This window comes from Periplaneta americana, chromosome 7 (genome assembly GCF_040183065.1).
Source record: "Periplaneta americana isolate PAMFEO1 chromosome 7, P.americana_PAMFEO1_priV1, whole genome shotgun sequence".
Lineage (NCBI taxonomy): Eukaryota > Metazoa > Arthropoda > Insecta > Blattodea > Blattidae > Periplaneta > Periplaneta americana.
The window spans coordinates 176,063,981-176,077,776 of record NC_091123.1 but is presented as its reverse complement, the minus strand read 5'-3'; the positions used below and the strand labels follow the sequence as shown (position 1 = coordinate 176,077,776).

The window sequence follows — 13,796 nt, the reverse complement described above, 5'->3', positions numbered from 1 at the left end:
AGACAATAATGAAAACTCTGAATTGTAACTACAGTAGAGCCCCTGAAACACAGGTCAACTGAAACATTTATTTTTTGTCACATGATACACAATGTACTCATTCTTTAATTTCGAAAGGTTTGAGGAGACTATAATATCTATACTTTATTACAGATTGATTCCTTTACTTGTTCAATTCAATGTGTGCTTGCCAGTAACTGTCAGGACTAAGAAACACTTTTCCTCCTCGCTCTCCCTTAAGGGGAGAGGATGGTATTTTTTAAAACTTCTTTCCTATTTGGTTTAAAATATTAATTGTTTGTATGTAGAGAGCTCATAGCTGTAGCAACTCAACCAAATATAAATATTTTGAAAAAAATTATTTGGGGGCCCATATTTGGAAAAAAAAAAAAAAAAAAAAAAAAAAAACAATGCAGGATTTTACTAAAACCTATATATCTTAACCATTTTTAAAGATAGATTCAAACAGTTTTGTGCAATGTATTTGCAAAAGCATGCTCTGCAAACTGTCTGTAACAGAATTTTGATATTAGTCCCTACGTTTGTAAAATAAACAATTAAAATATTATAACATATTTTTTATTTCCTTTCTTGCAAACAAACGGACGTATTTTAAAAATGAAATCAAGTAACAATATTCTGTCAGAGAGAAAAGTTCTCTGATAGTCTAAAGAATGTGTGTTCTAAATTTCATGCATGTATCTTTAATAGTTCAGAAATTATATCCATTTTTGTTTGGCAATGTAGCAAAAAAATGAAGTTACCGGAAACCGATGAAAGAGGGCGGATGATTTAAAAATTCATAGCGCAAGAAGTTTAAAAATCGAGTCTCAACAACTTGTAGAGGCACAAATACCCACAAAATGTTATGCAATGCATTCCACACATATCAAAGAGTATTTTAAAATAAAATTATTTTTTGAAAATTTAGTTTACCTGAAACAACAAAAAAAGGGGGAGAGTGATTTAAAAATCCATAACGCAGGAAGTTTAAAAATGGCGTCTCAACACTCGACAAGTGCACAAAATGCTATATATTTCATACATATCACAGAGTACTTTGAAGAATTCTCTTTTTAATTTATTCATTTTTCACCAAAAAATACCATCCTCTCCCCTTAAAGAGGGTTGCTCATTAGGTGACTAACATCTGACAATGTCCCAGAGGTGATATTGTCACCCATGAAATGCTTGCACCTGCTTCAATTGTGTAGGATTAGTAGCCTCACAGCAAACATAAATCAATAAAATAACAGCGTGAATTCTTAACCTGCAGTTGGAAGCATTAGATACAGTATATTCCAGTAGTATGCGCGAATATTACAGTGTACAGTACATATTTTATTGAAATGTCGTGGAAACAAATATATACTGATTACAATTGAAGAAAAACTAAAGGCTGTGAGGAGAATAAAAAATGGTGAAATCCTTCGATATAGATTGCTTTATGTTTTGTCATCACCAGCAAAGAAACTGCGAAAATATCTTATTGTTATTACTTTAAGTAGCTCTTGTTACTGTATAGTCGAATTAATACAATTTTAGAGTACCAGGATAACAACAGATTTTTTTAACAATATTTTGTCCCCCTTCACAGAGAAGTGGGATTTCTGGAATGTATGATTTATTCGAAAAAATGCTAATCTGAAATCAGTTGTCCCCCATTGTTTCAGATAAGCAGTGTTCTACTGTACATTCTGAAATTCCTTACCTATTCCAACTAAACTTGAAATTTTGGTCAGTAAAAACTTTTGCAAAACAGCAAGAACAAATTACAATAAACTCTACGCAATAGGCATGGAATTGAATGCACAAGTCCAAAAAAAGTTTCCATACAAATAATTTTAAATGTTTATTTAAAGGCCCTCACCAGCATATTTTAATGGGGAGTGTAAAAGAAAGAGTGTATCAAATTAAGGAACGAGGAAAAAATCCGAATACTCTGTGCGGTCTAGCTCTAGTGATTAAAGCTCCTTTCAGGCTTTTATCACTTATTTTCTCTTCAAAATTCTTAAGACATCTTTTTGATTAATTTTTTCAGATATTATGCCTCTCACCACGGCGAATAGACCGAGATTTTCTTTTAAATCCACTTCATACAGTCTTCCCATATATTGAACAAGCCTAGTCTTCAGTTTTACATAATAATAATAATTTTAAACGTTTTTAATTTTACAACTCAGGCAAATTGCCTGCCTTTTTAATATATTGTATAAATTATAATTATATCCACTGGAAGGTTTTCTATTTGAATGTTAATTTAATACTATGTACGCCATTTAACCATTTTAAGAAAAAGTATGCATGGTTAGACTATTTATTAGTGTTTTATAGATGTGTTTAAATATTTTTCACCATGTTCAAATGTTTGTTTGTTAGTAAACTATCACCTGAAGATGACTTGAAAGTAAGTCGAAAATATTCGTGATGTATATTAATATTGTATCCTGATGTAACATAATCCATTTCTGCCATCTTAATAAGATAAGTGATTGACTAAAAATAAAAAACTGATTTATATGATATTTCACAAACTTATCTGAACTCAATATGACTTTTAAATTTAACCTGGCAAGCTTACTGTTACGTGTTTCAAAGACATAATATGCTGCCAACACAGATGGAACTTCGTCTCTAATTATCACAGTGATCTGCGGGTTTGACCATCAGTCATAGGAAAATGGAGGCTATTAGAATAAACGATATTCTGAATATGCTGCTATGGCAGTCAAGTGGCTAAAGCGCTGGACTCATGGTTCGATCCCTGATGTATTCCTGACTTACGACTTGTGTTGGGCAAGCAAGAGTGGTCCAGGTAACATAGAGGTTTTCTTCGAGAGCTCCTGTTCCCCTGTAATATCCCAATAAATCTCCATCATCGTTTCATCTCAATATTGTTGTGGAATAGACCAGCCTCCGATGGCGCACCCTGGTAAATTGCTCTAAACAACTGACTTAATATGGGTAAATGATTATCAGTGAAGTACCTATCATTTGGGGGAGGGGAGAGAACAGACATTTTCCATTGGAGTGGGCCTTTAAAATGACAAAATTTACTAAAGGATTGTTCCTGAATTTCCTTTGGCTAATGTGTAGCGACACAATAGCCATACACATGTTCAGGCTTGCTGTTCCCACCACGAGCACACCATGGCAACACTGGACGTTGATCACGGCCGGCTTATTTGGGTGGGGTAAGAATAATCACCGAGATCCATCTTACCTTCCACTCCTCATCCTCGTCCTGACTCTGCGCAGATGTTTCACCATTGGCAGTAATATCACCGTTACTAAGAGTTGATTTTGTTGCTGGTTCTTCAACAAGTTTGATGAGCTGTAAACACAAGCAAGTTGGGCGAGAATGTAAAATTATAGTAGTACACTGAAACAGCGTTTCTGAAACTATGGTCCTCAAGTTCTGTCCTTGCGGTCCTTCAAAATACAGAAAAAATAAAGTTCAAACGAATTGTGTATCACACTATAGCTGAAAATCTCAGACTTTGGAAATTACACATGGCAATCGCGTTTCACTTTTTCTACTTATATGTTATGAAATTTCTTACGCTACCAGTCTACCCACTTCCCACTCTACTCTCAACAAGGGATTTAAAGCACTATGAACATGGCGTTTCTCGCCATCTTTTCCCTGCGTATCTGGTGCCGAGGCTGTAACCCAGCCAGGGACCACCCGAATTCATAACAGAGGACCAAAGTACCGAACCTTTTCATGTATTTATGACTTTCTTAATAGTTTTGCCGACACCCATGAAATGGGCACGTACTGTACGTCGTACACCAATAATAGAACGTGCCAAATTGCACCTTTACTTGTTGAAAATCGGGCATGTTTCTGCATTAATTTTTTATTTGTTTTTCCAGATGACGATATAAAAAATTTTAGACTCCGGCTATTTCAAAATCAGACAGGTTTACTTTTTACACTTGCGTGTTTTGTCTCGAAGTGCCGTTTCAATTTCACGGGTTTCATACACTTGTTTGAAAGCACTTCGTAACAAACAACGCACCGAGGTTTTGGTTCACTCTCATTGCCACACCAAGCAAATCCAAGTTCCAAATAACTCTTATTATATTTACGAAAGTATTTTTTCTTTGAATAGTTACTAGTAGGACTAGATATTTCTTTAATGGCACTATAAGTAATATATTTCTTCACACACAGCTTCTGAACTATTAGCACTGCTTAAATGAAGTGTATCATCATATTTCTTTCTTTTCAAAGATCCGGATCGAAGCCAGTTTTGCATTATTTATAATGGGCACTATTTAACAGAGACATGGACAGCTACTAGCGTGTACCACATAAGAAGGATTTCAAACAACTAACTGCTAACATGCAAGCGATGAATTAACAATGCACAGAATTTGTTATAAGTTACTTGTGATTGGCTACAAAAATATAATTACCAAATTATTATAATTAATTAATTAATTCTATTTTAAAATATAAATATACTAGTATTATAATATGCTACAAAAATGATACATTTATTTTCGAAGGGAACAAGAGTAAGGTGGTCCACGGAACTGTTCTGACTTAAAAAAGTGATCCCCACTTCAAAAAAGTTTGAGAAACACTGCACTGAAACACTATGGAACATAATTTTACAATCACTACTAATACACAAAATCGAATTCACTTAATAAGTGGCTCAGTGATAATGCATTAATCTTGCATTCAGGAGGTCCAGGGTTCAAACCACGTGGCCAGTCAATATTACTCAGGTTTTTCATGTTATCCCTCAGTCACAAAGGCAAATGCCAGATTGAAAATTTACAAAGTATGAGTCATGAAAGCCTTAATCATCATCATTTCTAGTTATTACAAGCAGATGAGCAGACAATCATCCAAACAGCCATTCTTATTTTATTCTCTTAATTAAGGTGTGTGTTATTTAATGTACAAATTTAAGTAAGACCTTATTTCTCTATGTATATTTAGGCCACATGAGTTATTCCATCTTAAGGGGTTGATATTACTTATAATCAGCATCATGGTCCCACATCACTTCATTCCCTGAAGAAGATGGCAGAGCTAGCCGTCGAAACTTGGAAGCAAATCTCCAACTCACCTGGCTGAGAACCCGAAAGGAATTATTCTATAATCAGCTTGTCTATGACCATCCAAAATTATTAAAATTCATTCAATATCAAGTATCAAAATTTGAAGAATTTATAACGCTTAAGCCCGATTGTATAAACCAATTATTCTTAGATCAGAGGTTAAATTGATCCTTGTTTCAGCTGAACTTGGAATTTTGTGTTGTATAAAGTCTAATCTGAGATCAATTTGTCTCAAACTAAAGTCAACTTTGACTGAAGAAATTTCTCCCATTTAAGTTAGATGATCCAAGTTCAGTTTTTTCTTTTCTGTTTGAAATATACGAGTGACAGATTGTGCAAATAAAATATCCATTATTATTAATATTAATAGATATGATAGGTACATTTATATATATTTCTTTCAATTTCTTGCCTTAATACACAAACAATCTTATATTTTATAAGGCTCTATTGTGTTCAGCAGTATCAAATAACATAACCTATAATTATATTATGTTTATAACAACCATTAATTATTAATGGATATGATAGGTACATTCATAAATGTTCAATTAACTGTATTACTAAACGAAAATTGTAGTTTTATAAAGCTTTATTATGTTTAGCAGTATCAAACACCATAACATGATAACAACTTGGAGAACAGTCAACCTTCTTCTTATTGTCCGCCATTATTTACATTGCAAAAAAAAAAAAAAAAAAAAACCAGTGTCTCCAACAGAGTGTACGGAAAGTCGCCAAAAAGTAGTTGTAAATGTAAAGTCGCTAGATTTCTCATTATCAACAAAGAAAGATTAAATTTTGTCACTATGGGGTGCTAAAATGGTCACTAAATCCCTATTTAAGCAATATAAAAGTTAAAAGAAATTGTTGTTGAAAAAGAGTTGAAGTCGCTAGATTGGCTACACTGAACAAACCTCTATAACATGGTCCGCGCATCACGTATTGCGATGTTGCCAAATCCTTTTCATGTGAACTTAGATTGCATTTGAACCTAGGTAATTTGATCGCAGAGAAGTTTTATACAATAGAAGAAGTGTCTGAACTCGGTTCACTTTTCGATCTTCGATCAAATTTGATCTTTAGTCAGGGAGTTTTATACAATTGGGCCTTAATGATGTAAGTAATATGCCAACAGAAAACACATTCATGTGATCAAGAAGTTGCCTTCAGGAATTTACCAAATTATAAATAAACATAAATACTATTAACAGGCCTCTGGCTGATATGTACATCTATTATCAGGCAGTACATCTCACTTGACTGTGTGTGTAAGAGGAAGAACAATCGTTTGTATGCACCTGAAGTCTGATTAGTGTAATATGTATGTATTCAGGGATGTATGCAATGGAGGGGGGGAAAAGAACTGGCCATCCTACCCAATTACTTCCTGACTTAGTTGCCTCATGAGCGATGCCTTCTCTGAAACAGTTATGTTATTGTTTTGTTCGTTTCATGGCCTACTACATATGAATACACACATTTATTTTGTGTTACATTATCAAAGCATTTGAAAGAACCATAACATTTACAAGAGAGCATCATTTATGCTAAGTCAAACTTCTATTTGTATGTAAAATTGAATGGAGATTTCAAATATGTAAAATTTAATATAGAGTGCCATTTAAAAAAAAAAAGTGTCATTTCTTTGCCACATCTGTGAATCCACAGCCGTAAGTTTTAGTTAGATATCTCCAACAACTTTTGTTTTTGGTATTTTTTCATTAAAATGAATGAGTTATTAGTAGACCGCGGGAGTGTGGGCCCTAATACAGCGATTGCAGTTGACCATGCAGACGGGTATAGAGTATGACGTAAGTCTCTCTTGCCTTTCGTCATAATGTTCCATGCGTCGAATCCGAAACATTCGGAGTGTGCTTAGCTGTCATACTGAAGAATTGCGTGTATGAAATGATACATATTGATAGCTCAGAACCAGACTGTTCCAAGTCCATTTTACTATTTTTTTTTTCAGAAGAGATATTTTAAGCTCCTGACATTCAAAGCTTCGTAACACACTTTTGGAATAGCTTCATAGCAACCTTATGGAGAGGAATATTTACAATTTTGTTCGATTCATATATGCAGACAAGAACTGGAACACAATGGAACACAGATTTCTTTCTTATAAAAAGTTAGACTTAGAACAGACTGGTTCTCAGCCATCAACATTACAATGCATAAAACAACTCCTCACGAAATGCAATACTAAATAATTTGGTGCAACAATTCGGAAGTGATATATTTAACCTAAGGAGAAAGTGTTGTATGTGTCGTGTATAATTTCAGATTATTACGAACTAAGAAGTACTATTTTGAAAGACACTGTAATAGTAAAGCACACAAGGAAAATGTTGAACGCAATTCAAACAAGAACCAATCGAGTTCATTCAAACAGTCGGTCACAATTCAATATAGACTTAGTGACATGTTGGTACACACAAACATTCCATTCAGAATTTTGGACAACCTCCACTTTATATCATTTCTGGAAAAATACACAAATCAACATATTCCAGGAGAAGCAACAATATGTAAAGAATATTTACCAATTTCGTACCAGAATATGATTGCCAAAATATTAAATTAATTGAGAAAGTATCGGAAACAATTAACAAGGTACACCAAGGACTGTATCCTGATAACGTAAACAACAAATTACATAGTGTAATAAAAATAATGGCTATACAGTGTTGAACAGTTTGGTGGGAAAAAAACAGGACAAAAACTTAAATGACAATGTAAATCTTTTCACGTACTTTCCATTAACCTCATGTGATGTCAGAAGAAGATTTTCGCAGTACAAACATATTCTAACTGATAAACGCAGAAATTTCTCCTTTGACAATCTACGTATGTACAGCTGTAGGAGTATATTGTAATTCCTTCTTGTAAAGAAAAAGATTCCGTCGACATCACATCAATTAGATAAGTACGAAATGTATGATTATTGTATGTATGCAATTCATATACTCAAGACTGTACGTCTGAAGCACGCACAGTGAGTTGCTTACCTGAGAGTTCATTACACTCACCACGGAACGCTCCAGTCATACTTAACTTGACGGTAAAGGGCCCGCACTCCCGCAGTTTAGTTATTAGCAATATCCCATACTTCATTAACACAATGTATAATATTAAATTGTAAATATACGGTACATTACCTCAAGCATTTCATCATTAAGTGCATTGAGAAGGCATCCAAGAAACTCCTCAGCATCTTCTTGTCTTCCTTCTACCTTGAAGGTGTCACTTCGAATGGAATTCAGCATCTTGTAGATGTAACTGGGCTCAAATGGTGTTCCACACTGGACATCAATACTACCGTCATCCTTACGCAAGGCTTTCTCCTTTCGATCCCTGAGGCGATTTGCCGCAGATAGTGGCAAAAACTCGTTAACAAACTGGACCCTGAAGTCAAGAGAAATATAACCAATTCGAAAACAGAAATTGTGCACAAGAAATACAAGGCAAGTATCATTAACATGTACAACTTTTAATCCAACTCACGCCTATATTTTATAACTGCATGTCTATATTTGTTAAAATATTAAATTTTCATCAATATGTGTGTATCTAATGCTCTGGATTTAACAATGAGGTCATCATCCTTCTTGCTTCCCAATATTTTGATGGAAGGTCCACAAATGTCCTAAGAGTTTCACAATTAGCCAGGTGCTCCATCTCCATGTCCCCTTCTCTGGTGCACAGTAAGCATTTAGGTGAATTCAGTACTCCAATACGATGGAGGTGTTTACTGAGGCAATCATGACCAGTAATCAATCTAAACATGGCCACGGCAGATTTTCGAGGTAGATCAGGAATTAGTTTTGGATCTTTGAATGATTCTTTCCATTTTGAATTTTGATGTTTTGCCTGTTCGGGGGAACCTGTAACCCCTAGAGGGCGCGTCCCCAGGTGGCGGATCGGGGAATGCCTCTCAGAAATGAGTGGTAGGAGAGAAATGAAATATCTCCCGCAGACCAACAGGTAATTATCTATGCTAGCCTGTCATGGCATAGAGATGCGTCCCACAGGAGGCAGAGGGGGAACAGTCGGTGGACTCAAGTAAGCCCTCCCGGCTAGGTCCGAAGGACCCGCTGACCAAAGACAGGTGTGGTCCTCCTTTCATATAGGGGGTTGAGAAAGGACAGTACAACCACCAACTCTTAAAAACATGGTGTCCTTCAAGAAAATGGTTCAAATCAGCTCATTAAAATGTTGCATCCCAAAGTAAAATATTCCGGAGTAATAGTCCCCCGGTCGGATCTCCGGGTGGGGACTGCCTTGGGAGGGAAGAACGATGAAAACGTGAAGTTACTACAATGGAATTCTAGAGGTTTTAGTCAGGATAAGAAAACAGAACTTGCCAAAGTATTTTCATCATTATTAAATGACACGAAGTCAGAAGAGATGAAGAAAAAGGAGCCATAGAAACAAGACTAACAAAAACAAGCTAATGAGTAAAGATTTTACCTCACAATATTGAAGTACTAATAACAAATAATGCTCCAAATTCCATATGTACAGGAACATTAATCCTTTCTGTATTGGCGGTTAATATTAACTGCAGACTGTATGGGTTAGCCAGGAGGTTCGTAGTACTGACATATATTATTTGTGGCTGCAAAAGAGTATCTGTCAGATACAGGGGGGAGAGCCATTAATCCTTCCCATTGAAGGCTTTAAAGAACCAACCTGGACAAATACCCAATGTCCCATCCCTACCTTCCCGTGGTGCAGCTGTTAGTAAGAATAATTTTACAAGCTGAACTAAAGGGAGGGACTACTCATCAATTAGCACTGGTCAGCTTGATGAGTTAATGACTGAATTTGGTATAATTTTCCTCTATCCAATACCTAATTCTCTCTTTACCCTTTCCTATCTAGTCCTCAGACTGAACTCTTACTTTCTTCGACCCCAACGGCATTAGAGCATTCGAGGCCTAGGGGTTCATTTCACTTTCCTTCCTCCTCTTTCTACTTTTCTGTTCCTAGTGCTGACCTGTTATGGCACTAAAATCGTCCTCCAGGAGGGAAAGCTGGTGATCAACAAGATCTCCCAGCTAGGTCCAATGGACCCGTTGACCAACAGCAGGTGTGGTCCTCCAGACATTCTGGGGGTTGTGTGTGGATGAAGTAGCCACCAAAACGTTAAAATATGGTGTTCACTTAAATCGGCTACAACTTGCCATTTAACCACTCCGTATCTACGTATTACTCTGTGAAAAGATTTAGTAAATCTACATAGACTTCAACGGGCGGCCGGGTAGCTCAGTTGGTAGAGCAGCTGGCTACGGACTGGAAGGTCCGGGGTTCGATCCCACGTGGTGACAGGATTTTTTCTCGTTGCCAAACTTTCAGAACGGCCCCGAGGTTCACTCAGCCTCCTATAAAATTGAGTACCGGGTCTTTCCCGGGGGTAAAAGGCGGTCAGAGCGTGGTGCCGACCACACCACCTCATTCTAGTGCCGAGGTCATGGAAAGCATGGGGCTCTACCTCCATGCCCCCCAAATGCCTTCATGGCATGTTACGGGGATACCTTTACCTTTTTACATAGACTTCAACAAACAAAATTTGATAACACAGTCTCAAGGGAAAAAATGGAACTCTCTGCATCATAATCCACAATTAATTCCCAATTTACCACGAAAATCGTCTGTAGCTGCATTTAGATTGGCAACAGGCCATGACTGTTTGGCCAAACACCTGCATAGAATTGGAATATATCAGTCCCCTAACTGCCCATTGTGCAACTCAAACCAAGAAATGGATTCGGAACACCTCAAAATCTGTGCTTCAGTGGCTGATCATAATAATATCTTTGAAAAATATTGGAGTGCAAGAGGTCAAATGACTTTGTCAAACACCTGGCATTACAAAACAACAACAACATATTCTTTTGTAAGTTCATTGCTCTGTAATGGTAATAACGAAAGTAATAATAATAATAATAATAATAATAATAATAATAATAATAATAATAATAGTAGTAGTAGTAGTAGTAGTAGTAGTAGTAGCGGTTAATACTTACATGCTGTCAATAACAGGAGTAGTAGACTTGCCAGAGCGCTTCGGTGGTAATGACAAAGCCTTCATTAGATTGTAGAATGGTGGGCAAGCCAATAAAGCCTGTAATGTCGAGTTGATGTAGCACCAATTGCTTCTGTTTGTCAGACCTCGAGGCTGGAGGCTTAGAGCCTTGTGATCAAGTTGGTACTTCGACAGAAATTCTAGTTCAAGAGATACAAAAAACAATTCCTGGAGTACTATTTTACTCTACAAGACATTAGAAACATTATCTTTACACACACTACTAGGGGATGAAATTCACAGCGTAGGGGAGAAGTGGGTACAGTAAGACAGGGAGAAAAGTGAGACATATTTTATTAGATGGTAAATTTTTATGTTGAGATGTTGGTAACAGTGGAGTTGTATGTTGCATGAGTAAAATAACAGTATTTTCATTCTCGATTTGATTCTAGTTATAAAGGTGAGTGATGAAAAAATAATTCGTAATTTTTCATTCTAGAAATAAAATTTTGGCTTGTGTTTAATGAAGGTTATATTGGATATACAAATGAGATATAAATATGAATGTTTGTTACCTAATACTATGGCATTTGAGATTAGGTTTGGCAAAATGTCGTCTTTCTTGTTTTAATTTTGAAGTGATGGCGTCATTTTTAAATGAACTATGCGTAAAGGGAACAGTGAGACATGCCATTGAAGGGTACACTGAGACATCTCACTGTCCCCATGTACCAATGATTTGCAAAAACAAACTGTAATTATATTACATTTACCAGTAACTAGCACTAAAAATAAACATACTAGTAACCAATTTAGGAACTGTAGCTTAAAATAATGGATACATTACGTTTTTATGGTTTCATAAATAAAAAAATTATTCACAAAATTTAAGAAATGTTAAAAAACAATAAAGAATTACATTAAATTCTTATAATTATAAGCTTTGTTGTCACCAAAAATTCATTTAATTTTTTCGCAAAAATTTGAAATGTCATGGAAAATTCACTTTTCCAAATGTTCCAGATGTTTCAATGGTTTCGAAGTCAGACATCAAAATGATTCTAAATAAGCCTACAGAACATGGCAAGATAAAGAGACAGAAAGCTTTCCTTTCTTTTGAAATAAATGTAAATCATTTCAATGTCCGTTAATAGACACTGTGATGTCTCATTGTACCCTCCTGAATGGGAACAGTGAGACATTTGCATTTTTTTTACAAACACGTATTGTATATTATGTCCTTTATCTATTAACATTTTTGTTTATGTATTATTATACTCCATGTTTTAAAGTCTCTCTCTATTGCATTTTATTTTAAAAATACTTGAATTATCACTTGCAGATATATGTCTTAATATTTTGTGTCTCACTGTACCCACTACTCCCCTACACACACATTCTTCTTTCTCATGAGCCAGAATTTATTAAGGAATACATGATTGTGTGCGAAGGCTGCCTAACTAGTTACAGCACAGCAACATGTCACCGGCAGAACCAATCCTGTTCCCTAGTAAAATGTATTAATATCATTCCGTAAGATCTTTCATTGCATCTTTAACAAGTGAAGTAGGCTGAAGAAAATCATTTAGTTTAACTGACAAAATTCTGGAGGCAGTTAATAAAAAATTACAAGTTGGAGGGATTTTCTGTGGTTTGTCCAAAGCTTTTGACTGTATAAATCATAAAATGCTGCTAGATAAATTAGATTATTATGGAATTAAAGGTGTTGTATACCAATGGTTTTACTCATATCTCATAGACAGGAAACAGAAAGTCGAAATAAATACAACTATGAAATCTGCCTCAGCATGGGGAACTATTAATAATGGAATTCCTCAACGATCAATATTAGATCCCCTACTTTTTCTAGTGTTCATAAATGATCTTGCCCCCCTAATAAAAGATGTAGGTCATCCCATATTATTTGCAGATGACACAAGTATAGTAATTACAGCCAATAACTCCAATACATTCCAATCTTCAACAGAGGAAATTCTCTTCAATAAATTAGTATTACATTGTAACAAAACTAGCATAATTCAATTTAAATCCTGTCCAAATTCAACCTCGCAAATTTCTAGCGCAATAATTAATAATATATCCCTATTAGAAACAACAACAACCAAATTTCTTGGCTTAAAAATCGATAATGTGTTAAATTGGAAAAATCATATTAAAGAAATTACTCCCAAACTAAATTCAGCATGTTTTGCTATTAGATCTATGCAAAAGATAGTAAATATCAATACCTTAAAAACAATATACTTTGCATACTTTCACTTGGTAATGAGTTCTGGAATAATATTCTGGGGAAATTCTATAGATAGTAACAGTATATTCCTATTACAAAAAAGAGTAATTAGAATAATAGTAGGTGTCAAATCTAGGGAATCGTGTAGGACTATTTAAAAAAAAACTACAAATAATGCCCATGGCTTGTCAATATATCTTTTCATTAATAATCTTCCTCTTATGTAATCGTGAAAACTTTGTAACTAATTCAACAGTTCATAGCATAAATACACGTCAAAAAAATGACTTTCATACTCCATCGGCAAGTCTATCATGCTATCAAAAAGGAGTCTGTTATATGGCAGTAAAAATTTTTAATAGCCTCCCTAACGATATAAAAAATGAAACTCAAAACATAAGATTATTTAGGGCCAAATTAAATAAGTAC

General features: G+C 35.1%; 1 protein-coding gene across 2 annotated transcripts in view; it reads right to left on the bottom strand.

Annotated features, from left to right (window-relative positions):
• Usp10 (ubiquitin specific protease 10) overlaps positions 1–13,796 on the bottom strand; it is a 101,466-nt gene that overhangs the window by 29,311 nt on the left and 58,359 nt on the right. For both annotated transcript variants that reach the window (XM_069831953.1, XM_069831954.1), the window contains 3 exons: positions 11,118–11,316; positions 8,247–8,493; positions 3,224–3,334 (listed from right to left, as the gene is read on the bottom strand). In XM_069831953.1, coding sequence (XP_069688054.1) covers positions 3,224–3,334; positions 8,247–8,493; positions 11,118–11,316 — 557 coding nt within the window. The remainder of the gene's footprint in view (positions 1–3,223; positions 3,335–8,246; positions 8,494–11,117; positions 11,317–13,796) is intronic.